Raw genomic sequence first — 19,589 nt, 5'->3', positions numbered from 1 at the left:
TGTCTTTAGCTCTCGTTGGATAAACCTACACATTTACTCAAGTACTTTACCATTAATAACAGTTGAAAGACATCAAGGATCTCTTCCAAGAAGCAGGTTTATTGAATTATCTGAATAATAAAAATAAAACATGGAACAGGTTTTTTACATCAGTCCACATTCCAGATTTTAGGGGTTTCAGTGTTTCCAAGTTATCTGGATAACTCAGTAAACTTGCCTATAATTAGAGCTCAGCAATAATTTAATATGAGCTTATATAGACATGTGTAATCGTATTGTGATATTATCATTTTGTATTGCTAAAGTGTGTTTAGGGTTGCAACTAACGATTATTTTCATGATCAATTAATCTTCTGATTATTCGTAATCATTTTGGTCTATAAACCATCAAAACAAAAAAAAACAATTTCCACGGTGACGTCATAAAATGTCTTTATTTTGTCTGAACAACAGTCCAAAACCCAAAAATATTGAATTTACTGTAATGTAAGATGAGAATAGGGAGCAAATACTCAAATTTGAGAACCTCAAACCAGAACATTTTGTGCATTTTTGCTCAGAAAACAAAAAAAAGGACCTAAACGATTAATTGATTATCAGAAGAGTTGCCAATTAATTTTCTATCAATTAATTATTAAATTAATCAACTAATTGTTGCAACCCTTATTGTGTTATTTTCAAAATTCACTGCAAAGTGCAATTAAATTAATTGGATTTATCCAAAGTATGACATTACAGTAAAAAAACGTTTGTTGTATTGATGAGTTTTATTACTGTAGGTGTAATTGGATGGATATCAGGAGAAAAACAACAACATTCTTATTAATATTAATTGATTTCAGCCGTCCTACTTGAAATATCTTAACTGTTTATTCAGCACTGTGCAGCAACAAAGTTATTAAGGGAAACATGGTAGAAATATAATACATTTATTAGCAGGTTTATTTAACACCATTAAAACTTATTTTTGTTTAGGGCTCATTGAAACATGAGCTTCATTCAGAGTAGAAGTAAACATATCACTTTTTTAATAGTCTACATTTTCACCATTTATAATCCCACAAACAGACATCTGAATCTTGGCTTTTTGCTAAGAAATCCTCAGCATGTATAAAGTCAATGTGCCTGAAATAAATTGTGAAGAGGCAGCACACAGCAGGCGGATTTCAACATTCATCTTAACATTTCCCACACATGTATGACGAAAGTGTTAAAACGGCTACAACGAACAGTCAGACTGTGCTTTTGTGCCTCCTTCACCTTTTAACTGCTTCACACAGACTGTTGCTACAACGCTCCGTGTGTGTGTGGTTTGGGGTTTTTTTTATACTTTTTGCTTCACTAAAGTGGTTAAAAATGTTTGAAGTCGTTCACCATCAACCACTTCAGGAAACTCTCTTCTCTGCTTGGAGGAACAACCAACTTACTGTTATGAAGCAATTCTGCAGATTTCACACATTTACAAATGTGTGCACAACGTCCGGTGCAGCGTGCAGGCTGATGGAGACCGCCGATCAAAATCTGGTAATAATTTGTTGCTGTTAAACATTTTTTTTTAACCCATCAACTTCTCTCATGCTCCTCTGCTTTGCCTCCTGTGACCTCCACTGCCTGTCTGAAGTGCTGCCACAGGGGGCGCTGTCCCGGTAGCCGACAGGCCACTTTGGCATCTGTCACAGCTGGCTTCTTTTCCATGGTGTTCAGAGTAAACATATGCCTATTGATCAACTCTGGCGTGGGCTGAAGTACACTGTACAGTGTCTGTAACGCTCGCACATCTTCCAAAGCATCATGAGCCTTGTAGTTCACACCCAGCAGCTCCCTGACCAGGTTCTCCTGTCTGAAGCTCTGGAGGCAGCGGTCCTTCAGCATCTCCCGGGCCAGCGGCAGGGTGTCAACGTAGCCTGAGACTGATGACTCAAACTTTGCTCTGAGGTCCAGTTCATCGAGAGCTCGAGCCAACAGCGGACAGTCGAAGCGACGGATGTTGTGGCCGATGACAAGTGGACGTCCGAGCATTTGAAGGAAAGCTATGAAGGACACCAGGACCTCTCGGAGGGAGTTGGTGAGGACAACCTGTCGATGGAGGTACAGCCTCTGTCTGCGGACCCTGAAGCCGGTCACTTTGGCTGCTCCTCGCTCTATTCGACACCGAGGGATGATGTAGAGGTTGAGGTAGTGGCCTCCGCTTACTGCAGCCAGCTGGACGATCTCACAACTCTGACCTGGTGAGATGAAATGTGCCAGTAAAAACATAACTTCTTGTGATTCAGAGCTTTTTTTTTCTCTCTTTTTTTCCTCCATGCAGACCTCACAGACACTGGTTGGTAAAGGAGCAAATGTAAAAACTTTAGAGCTGCAACATTTAGTTGACAGACCACCAACTATTTTGATATTCAACTAATCGATTTGAGTCATTCTTTAAGAAGAAATAGTAAAATTCTCTGGTTCCACCTTCTTAAATGTGAATATCTACTTGTTTCTTTAGTCTTTTATGACAGTTAAGTGAGTATCTTTGGGTTGTGGACTATTGGTCGGGACAAAACAAGACATTTAAGGTAGAATCTTGGGCTTTTGGAAACGGTGATTGACATTTTTCACAATTTTCTTACATTTTATAGACCAAACACTAATCCATTAATCGAGAAAATATTCAACAGATTAATTGATAAGGGAAATAATTGTTAGTTGCAGCCCTCGATGAACTGATTACAGGGCTGAGCAACAGTCGGGGGTCGGGGGTCAACAGATAAATCTGAGGGGTCGTGACATGACTAATCCAATCTTTGATTTTTGGTGAAATATTGGATCATTTGAACATTTATTGAAATTAAACCATGTGACAAGTTTAGAGGGGAAAAACACTACTTGGTGGAGCTGTTAACAACTCATAGACATCTGAAACCACTGGTTTCATCTTTCATAATGTGTTGTATTTTAAAAGCTTGTTATATTATCCATTGTGTCAAATCTTCACCTGAAATGTAACTAAAGCTGTCAGATAAATGTAGTGGAGTAGAAAGTACAATATTTCCCTCTGAAATGTAGTGGACTGGAAGTATAAAGTAGCATCACATGGAAATACTGAAGTAAAGTACAAGTTCCTCAAAAAAGCACTTGAGTAAATGTACTTAGTTACTTTCCAACACCACATATTAGCATCTTCTTACCCAGTCCAGTTGTCTCTAAGTCGAAGAAAACCACAGACCGGTGAGAGCTGTCAACGTCTGGGTTTTGCATCACGGACACAAACTTCAGCAACGTTTTTAAAAGCGGGTTTTATAAACCAAACTAAGACTGACCTGTAGTTTGTATTTAGCTACATTATGCTGCATAGCGTCGATAAACACAGTATGTAAAGAAAACCAGAGTGAAAGCTCAAGCTAGAAGTTTCCCTCCGTCTTTTTAAATACCAGTGTAACCCGGATGTCGAAGTCACGACCCGCCCTACTCTGCCTCTGATTGGCTAATACTCATTGCTTTCGTTGGTTGGATTGGTTAGATTTAGGCACGAAGAGTATTATTGGTTAGAGTTAGGGTAAGAATATCAGGGTAAGCCAATCAGAGAAAGAGCAGGGCGGGTCATGACTTCCCACAACAGTAGCATAGCATGATAAAAACAAAGTCAAGTACTAGTACGATAAAGATACACAGATCAAAGAATAAGAAGCAAATTAAAGTAGTACTTCACATTTCTCCCATATAAGATAAAAGTAAACATAGAGTGAATTAGTGTAATGTGGGACACCTAAGCTCACATGCATCTATCTCTTTTTCTACTAAATGTTAATGATTAGGACTGCTGTTAATTAAACCTGAGATGTCATGCAATTGAAATCACGACTCCACACGTCATAGATTGGGGAGAGGCAATCTTCCAACATCAAGTACTTGCTGTGAAGTCCAGTCAAAGTTCACTGATAAAGGATTTTTAATTTATTTAATATTAAAGATCAATGTGTCATAAATGTCGCAATATTGTCAATTGTTATCAGATTGTGTTTATGATATATTCATGCCTCAAAATATTCATGTTTCATATATATATATATATATATATATATATATATATATATATATATATATATATTTTTATATCAGTCAATCTTTCATTGGCCCACTTCAGAAAATGTGGTTTGAAATGTGGGGCAGTCATATATGTTGTTAAATTGGTGTATTTAAGTACATTAAATGTGCAATATCAATAGTTATTTAGAGGTCCTAGTCTTGTAATGCTTAATTTTAACTTATTTTTAGGCATGTTACAAATTATATTATTTCTAATATTAATACATAATATATTACTAAACTATCTGTAACAGCAAAAACATTGTAATTACTGAAATGACCAAATGTGCCTGCACTTTGGCCTTGAGTGTTACTGACCAGAGAAGTTTTTATTGTATGACTTAAGGTGATTTAGACCATAGACTATAGTGAGTGTCCTATATTTCAGTCTGAACTGTCCCACATTAGGAAATGCACATAATCTGGGACAATTTGGCACTTTTATATTTGCCATGTCTTCTCTGAGTGATATATTGAATATTTGCATTCTGTTTTCTGATATGATTAGAAAACATCTTGTGGATTTCAGAATGGCATTGGGTGCTGATATAATGTATTGGCTTTATATCAAAATATATTGCTGAAGTGCCAATGGCAGAAATTGACCCATTCTTCTTCTGTCAAATGAGACTCATACGTCTTATAGGTATCCTGCTGCCCTCCAGAGGAGAGAGAATGAGACAGTAGGAGTAGTTTGGGGAACATTGCGTATTTCTTTCTGTGGTAGAGTTGACAGAATGGACTAGGTTAAAAGATCCTGTCTTCCTCAAAGGTATTTTACCCTCGCATGAGTCAAAGTCATGGATCATCAGGACCTCTATGACTTTAAAGGACAATCATCAACATAAAAGACCTACACATCTTGATACCGTAACGTAATCCATGTTTTGTCTGTTGTTTGTTTTTGTTCCTTTGCCATGAGTGGTGTTTTGGTTTTAGATATAACAGAATATTTATCTCGTATCAATTCTTACACTTATTGGTTTAAGCTGTGATGAATAAAAAATAAGACCTCCAGAGTGTGATTACAATACAGCAATCAAACATCAACATGAATAAATTTAGTATTAAGTTGTTGTAACACAACACAACTCGCAGCTGCATTGCATTCTGGTCCATTGAGGCTGCAATTTGTTGGTGAACACCTGCAGCAAAAAATCACTGATAGTCAACAGAAAAGTCTGTTCTGTTTAACAAACAGTTGTTGACGAAAGCAGAGTCCATTCAGGGTGACAGCTCCTCTACATCCACAGCTCCAGATCTTACTTCCTGGTTCTCTTTTTAGAGTCACATCAGCAAAAACTACCACAAACAAAAACCTTTTCATCCTCTCGGCCATCTCTCAACTTCACTGTGACAAAAAAAACAACAAACCTGCTCAGGGTCCAAATTCTGGACACCTCGAATTTTTACATTATTTATATATTTATACTGAAACAGTTTATTTTAAATTGTTTTAATTTGTGCACTCAGCTTTCTTTTGTATTTATTTCATGTTTTTATATTTATATGTTGTGATCATGTGCTTTGTGTTGTATCCTGTGTTACACTGCTGCACTACAAACAAATAAAGTAACTGATTGATTGATTGATTTAACAAAAAATTATATTAAAAAAAAACAAGCTGTATAGAATGATTAAAAAGAAATAAATTGATTATTGTGGGAAAACTGTGACTGAACTGTATTTATTAGAAAGACCTCTGAGCATGAGACATGTTACATTTTCAGAACAAAGTCACAAAACAGAAGATATTCATACAGTATGAACATGACATATCTGTGAATTTGAGGGTGTAACATTCATTATTGTGTCCAGTCATAAAAAGAATAAAATCTACTTTGCTTCATTTCATTATTCTGTAAATGTTCCAAATGTCAGTTTGTCCAAAGGCCTGAAGGTACACAATGAGAACAAAACTTCAATTAAAATAATTTAAAAATCATTTATAAAAGGCATATTTTTTTTGCGCAGCCAGATTGGTTTTCTTTTTTTTTTTTTTTTAGAAAAATGTCGTCTTGAAGGTGACGCTCCTGATATTCCGCCTGTCAGGATTCCAATGGTTGTACAGCTCCTGCAGCATCCTGGCGTCCTCCATAGCATTATGGGCGTTGTAGGTCTTTCTCAGGAACTGACGAACCATTTTCTCCTGAGAATAGCTGACCAGTCCGGGGAAGAGACTCTTGCTTAGCAGGAAGGTATCCAGGAAACCAGACACCACCTGCTGGAACTCCCGCTGCAGGGAGCACTGTCGCATCACTCTGGTGATCACAGGCGCGTCGAACCGCCGCACGCTGTGTGCTGCCAGAAGCACGGGCCGGCGGAAGGAGCGAAGGAAGGCGATGAAGGAGGTGAGAGCGTCGACGAGAGGGGTGGTGTCCACGGGTGTCCCTCGGAGAAACAGGCCGGCGTCGTTGACGGTGAAGCCTGTGACCTCCTTGGCGCTCTCGGTGAGGGCGGTGCGGGGGAGCGTGTAGACGTTAAACATCCTCTCTCCACAGACGGCCGACACCTGGATGATGTCACATATTGTAGTGTCTGAGACAAAGAAACAAAGGTAAATAAATATAGGTCACAATATTCATTTTGTCAACATCTGAGACACTAAGAGAACATACCACCCTTGTACTAAAATATCTTCACTGGCTGCCCGTAAGTTGAACTGGTTTTAAAGGATAAGTGGTGATTTTCCACACTGCTGCACTGGTTGACACATGTTCCTTCACCATGAAGAGTTTGGGCACGTTAGTTTGTTTGGAAACGGCTCCAAAGAGCAGTAACAGCAATCATGTTTTCAGTCTCAGGAGAGTGGTTCAGTGTAAGGCAGACACCACTGCGCGGTTCTGTATACAGGGCTTCATTAGCTTGTTGTGCTACGTATCACAACCTCTTGACTTCATACTGAAGTTGTTTACAGTTAACAATGTAGTACAAAGTCAAGAGGCTGTGATAAGCTATCAAAATGCTGTAAACAGGACTAGGACCCTGTGACAACTACGTCTGCCTTACACAGAACTACTCTCCTAAAACTGAAAATGTGATTGCTGATGCTGCCGGCCAGGCTCGCCTTGGACCAGCCCTTAGTTATGCTGCTATAGGCCTAGACTGCTGGGGGACTTCCCATGATGCACTGAGCTCCTCTCTCCTCCTCCTCCTCTCAATCATTATGCATTCATGTTCCATTAATGCATGTCACTAACTTCTTCCTCAGAGTTTTTTGTGCTTTCTCATCTCGCAGGAAACCCCGGGTTGCAGGCCAAGCCTTCGCGGTCCTTTGCAGTCCCGTTGGCGTCCTTCCCTGGCTATTACTATTGCTGCTGTTATTGTTATTGTTATTGTTATGATTGTTGTTATTCTGTCCCACCCCATCCTCCCCCGTCCCCTCCCCCTTTTTCTTTCTCTCTCTCAACCCAACCGGTCAAGGCAGATGGCCGCCCACCAAGAGCCGGGTTCTGCAGGGTTCCGCTGATTTGGCGCTATATAAATAAAAATTGATTGATTGATTGATATTAGACTTTGGAGCCATTTCTAAACAAACTACCGTAACGGTGATCTTCATGGCGAAGCAACATGTCACCTGGTGCAGTAGTGTGGTTCATTGATGTGCTTTTTAATAGTTTTTGGGCAACAACAGAGGTCTTTTCAACAAATCTACACATGAGATTTTGTTGAAAATAAGAAAAATATTGAATATTGCCAAATCCTTTAAGTGCTCCTCAATGTTTTCAAACCACTTCATGGCCTCGCTCCAGACCACATCAGTGACATCACAGTTTATGTTCGAACCAGGTCACTGCTCTCTGCGGACTCTCACATGAACTATTCCAGGTTTTATTTCATACAGGCTACAGATTCTGGATCAGTCTCCTTGTAGAGTTGAGACAACTTTTAAAACAACACTTCAAATTCATATTTTTAAAATTCGCTTTTACCCAGAAACTTTTACCATATTTTGACTTCACCTACTGTATTAATTATCATTTTATTTAACAATAATTTGATTCGTTTTAAAATCTCTTTGATTTGTCTCTTTTTTAATACACTGTTATGTTTTTAATGTTCCTATTTCTTGCATCTGTCAGTTAATGATTTGTATTCATGTTTCGTGAGGCACATTCTATTGCGTGTCTCTATTTTTATGAAGTGTGGTATGTAAATAAGGTTTTATTATTATTATTATTACCTGTGGCGCCACACCTCTAAGAGATCTGTTGACATATCATATCTTTCTCTGGATGTGTGGCCCTCTTGTTTGTCATGACACACTCATGCTGACTAACCAGATAAAAACCTCTAAGGATGTTTCTGTTGTGAAGTCCTGGCAAATGTGTCATGCAATATCACGATGTGTTCTCTGAGTCATTATGCAACACGCCCACACAAACCCAAAACCACAGACTCGGGCACTTAGTTTTGAAATCTTAATGAAACAAATATATACAACAGTTTCTGCCACACTGCTACTTAATACTCACCTGGTTTGACAGGATTGAACTGACATACCAAACAACCAGATCAACGAACCAGTCTGGCTCCTGTTCTCAATTAACTGAACAATCATTTGGTCCTTGAAATGTTAGAAAAATGCTCATCAAAGACTGAGCTGAAGTGCTTAATTTCTATCATAGTAATTTGCGACATTGTTCATATAAAACATTTATTATTGCTGCTTTAATCAAGATATCACAAACTAACCGACACACAGTGAGACTGATATTTTAAAGAGACCCCTGGGGGTCTGTGACCCTGCAGTTGCAGAGTCTCCATATTGTTAAAGGGGACATAACATGCTTTTTTAAAATGATTTTCTGTCATTTTTATGCTGTTATTATGTCGGATGTCTGTGTTAAACATGGTCAAAGTTCCCCAAAATGCTTCCTAAAAGTCAGCCTGCTCTGAATGCTTCAATGTAACCTCTACTTCCTCATCGTGATGATGTGAGATTGTTCACACATGCTCACAAACGGCTGGTTTGTAAGCAAAAAGGTTGTTTTTACTGAGGGCTGTTCACTCGCATATTTCGGCTGTTACATTATAGCTGAGCTCCTTTCACACTGTCATGACTTACTGGGACTCGAACATACGTATATGGATGTATTCGCTTTACAAGTTTATATTTCGAGTAAAGAACGAGAAAAAGAAGTGAAATCCGACTGCTACTGTTTTGTTTATGTAGCTTCTGGAAGCTGGCCAATCAGAACGGAGAGGGCTCATCGGGAAAGGAGCCTTAAAGAGACAGGCACCAAAACGGCCTGTTTCAGACAGAGGCTGAACCGAGGGGCATAGAGGGCCAGTATGAGATAAATAAGGAGTTTTTGAACTGTAAATTGTGCAAAGATATTCCACTAGAGCCTCAGAATATAAACATAGACCTGGAAATGTGCATCATACATCACCTTTAAATGATCCTGACAAAGTGTGATATGTGAGTGTTGTAAATTAATCTAAACCTCTGAAGTGTTTACTGTCTGTTTGTATAACATGTAACCTCTTAAGTGTGTACTGTCTGTTTGTATCACATGTACTAGTTATGATAAATCAGTCTGACACGTAGCGCAGGCATCCTGTCGAAGCCACAGGAAGGCTACTTCTGACTGATTTGAGGTTGAGCTCAGACAAGTGGTTTGATCTCATTGGTTCAAAGTTCAACGACAGCTCAGTGTCACTACGCCCTTTTCCAGCTAAATCATGAGGTTTAATTTCTCAATAACGTCATGACCCTGAGGAGTCAAGCGGTCTGGTTATGTGAGATTAGACATGTATAAAAATAGAGACTGAAATGCACCCTTATCTTTCTTATCACATAAGAGTCCACCTGATGGGTGTCTACAGGTGAAGCCTTCAGACCGGATTGATAAAGATCTATGACGCTGTCTGATGTTTTTTTATGTAGATCTGAAGGAAACATTAGAACAACACCACAGTTTTATCTAGGAAGTATAAATTAAGTGTGTTAATTGAGATGTCACGTCAAATGATGTACATATATTCAGTTGTCTCTTAGTCAACAAACTGTAAACAGACATAAGAATCTACTGTTACTGTTTATCTGCTGATGAAGGCCACAGGATGAGGCTGAAAGCTCTGGAAAATGTCCGGTATGTGGACTTTATTCTAAGACTGCTATTACAAAGGTTAATAATGAGCTGTCAAATTGTAAAAAAAAATACACCAAAATATTCTTTTAAACAATTATTGTTTAGAGAGATGCTCAGTAATCATCGAAAAGTTAAATTAAAGGTGATATTTAGTTTTGATGTTGATGATTTGTGGCTGATAAGCAGACAAACTTACCTAATCCAGTTGTCTCCAGGTCGAAGAAAACGATGGTTTTGTCATCAGACATCTACAGGAATTTAAAAGTTAGACATTTTAGTGTCAAAGTTTAGTTTCTGTTAACCCTTTGATGAACTGATCCGCCCTACAGTCATGACAACGTATTAAAATTAACATTAAAAATAAACAACTTTAATAGTTTGAGATAAGTATTAAAAAGTTATTTGAACACGGCTGATGAAGTAAACAAAAAACAAAACAAAACAAAACCCTGAATTTAAAGTGAAACAGTGACAGCAGAAGTGAGAACTCACCGTGGGCTGTGTGATGTGGAGTCAGCTGAGTCGTGTGACAAATTTCACGTGAAGTCAGACGAGAAACCTCACTTATCTCTTGTTATCGGTTCATCAACCAAACAGCAGGTGAATCACTCCCTCATCATTACTAAACCTACAGAAACTCAACTCTACTTTCATTTCGGTGGAAGAGAAACTCGCTGCATCATTTGTCTTTTCTTCTTCATCTAATTATTCTAATGAATCACGTCCCCGTCGGTTGAACTGGTCGCTGTCAGTCAACATGTCGCAGTTGCAAAGGTGGAAACTTCGCCGCTGTTCGTTTAGTTTCATTTCTGACCCGGTGGATGACGGGAAGCGGAGGCTTTGTTGTGGTAACCAGCGGTTGCCTGGGAAATATGTTTAGTTTAAAAACTTTAATAAAGTTAAAAATTCATAACTAAATAAATGAAGAAAAAAAATAAAATTTAAATGAAAAAAAACAACTAAAATTCAATTAAAATATGTTAATAAATAAATAAATAAATAAATAAAAATAAATTTATATATATATATAATTTTTTTTTTTAAATTACAAATAAAATAAAGTTTTGGGGGAAAAAACGTATTGGTATCAATGACTGGTATATTCAGTTCAAATCAGTATCCTTTATTGGCATGAATGTCAGATGAACAATATTAATATTAAATTATTGTTAATTATTTCATTTAATATATTAATATTAAGTGAAATAAAATAAATAAATAAGTAAAAACAACAAGAAAATGGCAGAAAACATTAAACATGTGTTTTGTGTTTTGTGTGTGTGTGTATATATGTATTACATACACACACACACACACACACATATATATATATATATATATATATATATATATATATATATACTCCATCTACTCCATCATGACAGCAACACTAGAAAAGATGTGGGGAGTAAAGGCAACAGTGGTGCCAGTGATAATCGGAGCACTGGGGGCTGTTACCCACAAACTGGGAGAGTGGCTCCAGCAGATTCCAGGTACAACATCTGAGGTCTCTGTCCAGAAGAGCGCAGTCCTGGGAACAGCTAAGATACTGCAAAGAACCCTCAAACTCCTCCCAGGGTCTGAGTCTAGGTAAACGCTTCACAGGGGTCACCAGGTGGGCCCCCTCACCTGGTATCTTAAAATTAAAGATATAGCTTGAAAATTAGCAACATAATGACACACAGTCCTTTGAGAAATAGAGTAGTGATACCACATAAGATAAAAACACACTTAGAGTCACAATAAAGGCCACAAGTAATATTATACAGTATGCAGGGATTTGAAATTCACTATACTGAATGTAACTCTGCCTTTTTTCACAGACATTTTCACAAGTGACATTGGAAAAAGAAAAACACAGGTGTCAATGATAAAATTAATTATGGCTGAGTTCCTTTTAGCTGCTTAAGTTTCAGGATCCTGGTATTGTGCTTCCTCACTGTCACACTGTCATGACTCACTGGGTCTCTTGAGTACAACCATTGTTACACTTCTAAAATATTAGGAACACTTTCCAATATAATGCACTCCAGTAAACCTGCACCACCCACTATGACCTCAATAATAACCATAAAGTAGAATGATCAACTGTCTGACAACAAAACCTGAACATGTAGAAGCTTTGTAAGAGTAGCTGTTGTATTGGATTGCATTAGATTGCACAGGTGTTCCTAATAAAGTGATTGGTGAGTGTCTGTGTCAATCTATCCTACTTTTAATCTGAGGTTGATTTTCAGTGTTAGAAGTTAATTGGTTTCAATAAAGGAAGATATTTTAGACAATGATGTGGTTTCAAATGAGAGGCAACAGAATCTATCTATACCAACATAAGATATGTCATCATATGTGAAAGCCAGAGACACCGACAATCAAGGAATTGACCATTCACACTGCAGCAAATAGTCACACTGAGTCTGACACACAGTTTCTGGCACCTTCTTCCAAGGTGCATGGAGAGAAAAAAAAGCAGCCTGACGGTTTAAAAACTGCAGCAACAACTTTATAATGAGACCAACGTGTTTCGGCTTGTGGCTTTCATTCGGTTCTTTGTAGTGTGTTGTAAACTGACCATGATGAGCGCCACAAGCCGAAACACGTTGGTCTCATAATAAAGTTGTTTTTTATACTACAAGTGTTGCTGGAGATTTGATCCATTCGGGCAAATAGTTACAGTCAGATTTGATTATTAAAAACAAAAACGTCTGTCTAGCTCTCTTTCTCATTTGTACCTGGTCAGCTACCTGAGAATTTGTACCGTGGATCTTTCCTCAAATGCTGGATTGTCTTGCTTGTAAGTTACTTTAGATAAAATCCCTAGCAAACAGACATGAACATTAAATCTTACTGAAATTAATAAAGCTAAAAACTAAGTACATAAGGAGGAGTGTTGGCATTAAATATCAGCAGAGTGTTGGTTATCATGGTGTACCTGCATGAATATGATTGGACATTATATTAAAGAGGAACACAAACGTATGATGTTGCACACTTATATTTTAAAAATGATTTAAAAAAACGACTCTTATGTGTTGAAAATGAACTTCTGTCAGGCAAAAGATGACACAACTCATTTCAATTTGGCTGCAGTTTTGCTTTTTTAATAAGCAGATGAATTCTTCCCCCATAAAGTCTTTATTTTTTCTTACAACCATAGACATGTTTGTATCATTAAAAAAAAAGAAATATAACACAAATTGCACCTTATACAGAACCAGAGTGTCCAGAGTGGCGCAGACAAAAAGACACAACGCTTTTCTTTTTTTTCTTTTTTTTCTTTTTTTTGATTTCTCTTCGTAGCACAAACATGACAGACCGATTATGGCCTGTTAAAATGTCGCCATGATTAATAGTAGATAATGAACCGTACACAGGATAATATATCCTTTTATAACACCTTTTATGACAGATTCTTTTCAACCAATGTACACCCCAAAAAGCATGATCATAAATAGTACATACACTGTGTATAAAAGAGGAACAAAAACAACCAGAGAAAGCAGAGCATGCCTTCCAGTGACAGGTACATTCACTTTTTTTAAATCTTTTTTTTTTCTTTTTTTTTTTGCAGAATACCATATGGACAGCTGAGACATGTACAAATATCATCCTATCAAATATCAGCTTTTGTCCTTTTCAGCTCACCTCCATAACTGTTTTTTTTTTTTTTTCTTAAACAGGTCTACAGTGTGTGCTGCAAGTCTCCGCACCTGCATTAAGTCCTCACTGAGCTTCAAGGAAAAAATTGATTAACACTGATTGTGTTGGTGAAATCGGAGCAAAAAAGTTATCTGTTCACAGACGCAGGAAGCGAGGAGAGATATCGCAGGTATAGAGCGGAGACATCGTCGCTGTTTAGCTACTACGTAGGCCCATAAATTTGAATATTACACCGACTGTTTCGATACTGTATGGACAGACAGACAGAGAGTAAAAATATGCAGAAACACGTGGACGGTCTGAGTTAGTAGTTGCTACTTGTTTTTGATTAGATGCTACTTTTTCACAGCCAGAGCCGGGAGAGAAGAGGATGGAAGAGCTGTTATTATGGTAAAGAAGGAGAAGAAGAAAGTATTTTGGATGGCTCAGAGGACAACATGGACGGTTTGAGTGTGTAGGTGAGTGCAAGAGTTTCCCCACGAAAGATTTGCTTTAGTCTGCGAGTAGTTTTAGTGTCACTTGACGGCCTCTGCAGAGACTTTTGACATCCTTTAAAAAGAGGAGCATTTTGGGGGGAAACACTAGTGTGTGTGTATGTGTGTGTGTGCAGAGAATACACATGCACAAAGTGAGAGCTGATACAGTGGCAGGAATCCATTCATTCATTCATTCATTCATTCATTCATTCATTCATTCATGCACACACACACACAGACTGGAAAGAAAAATGGCTTTCATTTGAACAAAAATAAACCGTGAAATTATAACAATATTGACAACAAAAACATGACATCTTTGATATCAATAACAACACCTATAATACAGCAATAATATTAAAAAAAAAAAAAAAAAAAAAAAAAAATTCAAGTCCTGACATCGTAACACTGATGTTTCTGAATAAAAACAGAAGGAGAAAAGAAAGCTTGCAAGGGGAAGAGGGACGCAAGCTGGGAGAGGCCGACACAAATACACTTATGGCTGATTGACATTTGACACCTCGGGTCAAGAACGCGTGACAGCTTTTCCTTCTGTTATTTCTCACCCAAAACTGGCTCTGTTCATTGTGAAATAGAAAAAGAGAGAAAAAAAGACAAAACAAAACAAAAAAAAAAAAAAACAAATGACAGGAAACCGAGCAAAACCAGCACAGAAACGAAAGTGGAACCTGAATTCCACACACTTCACTTTTCAAAAATAGACAACAGGAAATAACAAGGAACGACCCCGGAGCAGCACTGGAGTTTCTTTCTATGTACACTTTTTTCCTCTGTAACATAATAATAATAATAATTAATAATAATTAATAATAATAATAATAATAATAATAATAATATGTAACATACAGCTGTAACGTATATTTGTACAGTCTCTTTAAACTGGCGTAGGAAAAAGTGTAATGGAGAAGCATGCAGCCTCTTGGCTGGTGTGTCCCGTGTAAACGTGAAAAGCAGACTTAGCTTGGCGCTGGTTACAGACAAAATGTCCGCCAGTTCAGTCAGTATGGCTACATTTCTTCTGAGTGGCTTCGACCACCTGCCCACATGCTAAAAAGTAAAGATGGGGCACTATAGATTTGGCTTTGCAGGTGTTTTTCTGTGTCTCATCACCTGTCCTTCCCTTCTTCTCTCTTTCCTCTAACAGACCCCTGGTGCTCCAGCAGGGGTCAAACAGCACTCAGTTCAGAGGGCAAAGGTCAACAAACATGGCCCAACCATATCTTTTCACTTTGTCGCTCTGCTCCAGCTCTCTGCGTTTTGACCGTCTGTCGTTTCGTCCCTCTGTGTAACACTTCCAGTCATCTCTTCTTTTAGCTCTCTGCTTTGACTGGACCAGGGGGAGGAGGGGGGTGGGTACTGAGGAGGGGCAGCAGGCGACACTGGGCACGAACCTTCGCCCCGTGACCAGCCTCGTTCAACCCCCGGACTCTCCCTCCTCCCCGTCTCGCACGCCCACCCCTGCGCTCGGACGGGGGGCGGCGGCCGGCGTTCCTTCCCTCCTCTGCATCACACCATGAACTCGTTGCTGCCGTACAGAACCAGCTGCTGTGGCGCCGAGCTGAAGTCCGGCTCCCTCCGGTGGCTTCCCGAGGTCTCTCGCGGTGAGCTGCGGCTCAGCCTGAGCCTGTGGCGGGTCTTACCGGATCTTTGCCCCCCCTCCGCCTCCGTCAGCGGGGTCCCCAAGCCGCAGGAGGTGAGCAGGGGACCGGAGGAGGAGGAGCGGAAGCGGTAGTGAGGGGACGGAGAGCCGGAGGCGTTGGAGGAGAGAGAGGAGGAGGGGTGGTAGGAGGAGGAGACGGTGGAGGTGGAGTCTGCCGAGTCCTGGGAGTCGGGCTGGCGGCGAAGAGCTCGTCTGCCCTTAGCCTCCGACTTTCTGGAGCGATAAGCGCCGCTGCGATCTGTGGAGAGAGAGCAGCAGCGACAGAGAGGTGGTTAAAGGTGAGAATATTCAACAACAACAACGTGTTTGTCCATCGCTCAATACTTTCTGACTTGCCAGCACTTCTCAGTCCGCCCATTCATTCCTTCTGTGATGTAAATCTGTAAAAATGGGCAATGAATATTTACTTTTATTTCTAATTCATGCTATTAAACAAAAGACACATTCTCAATATGTTGACATTGTATAGTAACAGAGATGGAGATCAGCTTTCATGTATTAACTTGTTTTTATAGAATCATTCTTCACCTACAGTATATTTCTTCTTCTACTGATTCTGTTGACAATTGTATGAATACATACAGCTCACTGCTATGAAAGGAGACGTATTTGAGCCCTTTGGCTTCAATGCAGAACTGACTTTGCCTGTTCTGCACCAGTATGCTGCAGTAATTGCATCTTTTGTATTTGATTTATGTAACATCTACGTATATGTTGTGTTCTCCTGTGATTGAAGTGCATGGCGTGTGGCACTCGGATTCTATTCATCCAATAGATTTGAAAGTCAAGTCAAGTAAATTTGATTTATAAAGCTCAATATCATTAATCTGTACAGCGTCGTTTATTAGACCCTCGATTCAAATAAGGAAAAACTTTTTAACAGGAGAAAAAAAATGAAAGAAACCTCAGGAAGAGCGACAGAGGAACATGAGATAGATGTTGTGTGTACAGAAGAGACTAAAATAGCAATATATTCATTTGCTTTATCTCTTTGTCCATTTTGACATTGATGAACATCAAAAAGTTTGTCTGTTTGCACTAGTAAAGGCTGAAAATCAATCACTGTGCTTGTACTTTGTAATAATTTTTGAAAACTGCTCTAAATATAAAGAAGGTTAATCATTACATTAGTTACTGTGCTGTCTGTGACTCATCTGTAACAGCTTTGGCAACAGGGAAACTGTCTCTATTGCACAAATTCTTAAATAATTTTATATGTGGTAAATATACTGTACAGTCAGTTGACATACCATCAATCTTTGCATTTACATTAACTATTTAATTATAACCAGGTTATGGCAATACTCTTACTGCATACTGTCATGTCACCTTAACCAGACTTTCTCACAGAGAGATTAACAGACTTTACCTGCTTTAATTAAGCTATTAATTAATTATTAATAAACAAATTAATCAAGTTATAACGTACAATAAAAGCTATCATGTCCTTGACGACTGTGATTATAAATGATGCAAACACTTATCACTCTACCACCTGAATAATCACAGCAAAAACTTATCAGATCCCTCACCAGAGGGGTCGGAGGTGGCTCCCTCCGTCTCCATGGTGATATTCTCAGAGCTGTCTGCTGTGCCGATGGAGGCTTCAGATTCAGGAGTCTCATCGTCCGACGCCCGCGGCTCCAAGATCAGCATCTCATACGTCAGCTCCTCTCTGCCGACACACAAACACCGAGGATTACCGACAAGGAATAATGATCATAATAACAACTTTTATCTTGATGACATTTAAATATTTGAAAGTCCTTGAAGATAGTTCATCTTTAAAGGATACACATTGGCACAGTTGTACGCTATGCTTATTATACCTTGTGTGTGATTTGGTAGCTTGTGCTTTGTCACACAATAAAAAACACAATAAAAGCATCATCTCATAGTCTCCATCTACAAAGACATCATCATACTTCTCTTTCTGCAGACTCTCGATCTGCTCGGTGAGGATTCGCTCCTCCTGCTGCATTGCCAGCTGCTGCTGCTCGCTCAGTCCGGCCTCTGGTGTATCCTCTCCTCCTCCTCCTCCTCCTCCTCCTCCTCCACTTCCACCTCCTCCTCCTCCTCCTCCTCCTCCTCCTCCCCCTACTCCGCCCCCTCCGGCACTCTCTCCATCCACCACAGGGGCCACCTTGGGACTGTGAGGAGGCGAAGGTGTATGGGTGCTGCTTTGTCGAACGCGGCCTTTGCTCTACAAGTTCACACACACACACACACACAAAATCCCACAGTGTGTTAGCGAGGAAGAGGCTGACCAGTAAGCAGCTAGTTTGTTGTTGACAGACAGTGATGAAGCACAGACTTTCTATAGACACTGCTGGATGTTTTGACAAGATACTGATCATACAGAGATGTACTGACCACAGTTCACGACAACACTGCTAAGAGACTATGAGGTCTGCTAGTGTAAGCACACACACACACACACTGTCTAACACACACACACACACACACACACACACACACACAAACACACAGGTAGGCATTACCTTAAGTTTAGCTGTGTTAGGCTGCATGTTTATAAGTTGTGAAGCAGAAACAAAAAGCAAAGAGCGGTCAGTGGAGCTAAAGTCACTCTGAGCGTTCACCATTAACAAACATTAATCAAACACAAACTGAAGTAGCTACGCTGGACCCATCGCAACCCTGAAACAATTATAAAATACACTGAGCTGCCTGATTTCAGCCCAATAAAAGGAAAAAGTACCTCTATTAGTCCCACAGGAACGGTTCCACTGGCTTTATTCTACTGTTAACGTTTTAAAGTTGGGATGCTTCTACCAACAAGCTAGGTCGTTAGCTAGATGCTATGGAACTTCTTTGGACAATTAGCTTATATAAACAACAACAGATCTACATTATGACACATATGTGAAAGTACAGGTATACTGTAGGTCAGTTAAATAATGTTGGAAGTAATTAGGCTAATTATCTTCAAAATGTTGACATTGAACTGCTTCAGTTTTAGAATACAATTGTGTCTTCATATTTTTTTACTTTCTAGGAGTTTTTAATTAACTAGTAAATGCTAGTAAATGTATTTCACTAAATAATCACCAATGAATTCCCAAGGCATTTTAAGTTCAAAAGTTCAAGGTCAAATTTTGCAAATTTCAAAAGTCAAGTCTGAAGACATTAGAAGTCAGATCACAATCCTCTTTATTTATGTCTGGGCAATAAAATTGTGATTTACGTCAGATTTGAACATCATGTGAAATACTCTGATTTGAATAACTTGTGTCTAATATGTTTTTTTCCCCATAAAAAACACTAAATCAAACTGCTACTACTTGTCTTTCTCCATCCTTTCATTTCAAAAGTTTAACTGTTGGACACAAGATGTCTCCTTCTTCACTGTAAAGTCTATTCTCAGTGTTTGCGCACTGAAGGCTTCAAGCTTCCACATCACACTTGTGTAAGTCGAATACCGGACCACGATTGGCTCCAAACTAGTTGTGATGTCACAAATCATGTACATGCTTTAAACTCAGATTTAAGGTGAGCACAGAGAAACTTTCCCCCTGCTCATACATCGTTCTGCACAGTGAAGCTCAAACATCCATGTGAAGTGACAATAAGCAAAACACATTTTTGAGC

At 39.0% G+C, this 19,589-nt stretch overlaps 3 protein-coding genes across 6 annotated transcripts in view; all 3 read right to left on the bottom strand.

Moving 5' to 3' along the window:
• Positions 1-415: 415 nt before the first annotated feature.
• On the bottom strand, positions 416-3,447 carry LOC137183407 (protein PML-like). The gene is made up of 2 exons (XM_067590439.1): positions 3,171-3,447; positions 416-2,225 (listed from the first exon to the last, which is right to left on the bottom strand). Exons 1-2 carry the CDS (start codon positions 3,238-3,240, stop codon positions 1,564-1,566), a joined length of 732 nt encoding a protein of 243 aa, XP_067446540.1. The 5' UTR covers positions 3,241-3,447; the 3' UTR covers positions 416-1,563.
• A 2,277-nt stretch (positions 3,448-5,724) lies between these two features.
• On the bottom strand, positions 5,725-11,027 carry LOC137183408 (DNA polymerase III subunit epsilon-like). The gene is made up of 3 exons (XM_067590440.1): positions 10,659-11,027; positions 10,363-10,414; positions 5,725-6,606 (listed from the first exon to the last, which is right to left on the bottom strand). Exons 2-3 carry the CDS (start codon positions 10,412-10,414, stop codon positions 6,071-6,073), a joined length of 588 nt encoding a protein of 195 aa, XP_067446541.1. The 5' UTR covers positions 10,659-11,027; the 3' UTR covers positions 5,725-6,070.
• Positions 11,028-13,242: 2,215 nt separating this feature from the next.
• Positions 13,243-19,589, bottom strand: part of LOC137183406 (unconventional myosin-IXAb-like) — a 160,191-nt gene continuing 153,844 nt past the window's right edge. For all 4 annotated transcript variants that reach the window (XM_067590435.1, XM_067590437.1, XM_067590438.1 and 1 more), the window contains 3 exons: positions 17,906-18,183; positions 17,513-17,655; positions 13,243-16,218 (listed from right to left, as the gene is read on the bottom strand). In XM_067590435.1, coding sequence (XP_067446536.1) covers positions 15,827-16,218; positions 17,513-17,655; positions 17,906-18,183 — 813 coding nt within the window. In that variant the 3' untranslated portion in view covers positions 13,243-15,826. The remainder of the gene's footprint in view (positions 16,219-17,512; positions 17,656-17,905; positions 18,184-19,589) is intronic.

Source organism: Thunnus thynnus, chromosome 5 (genome assembly GCF_963924715.1).
Source record: "Thunnus thynnus chromosome 5, fThuThy2.1, whole genome shotgun sequence".
Lineage (NCBI taxonomy): Eukaryota > Metazoa > Chordata > Actinopteri > Scombriformes > Scombridae > Thunnus > Thunnus thynnus.
The sequence above is the reverse complement of the archived record's forward strand: the minus strand, read 5'-3'. Positions and strand labels throughout refer to the sequence as shown.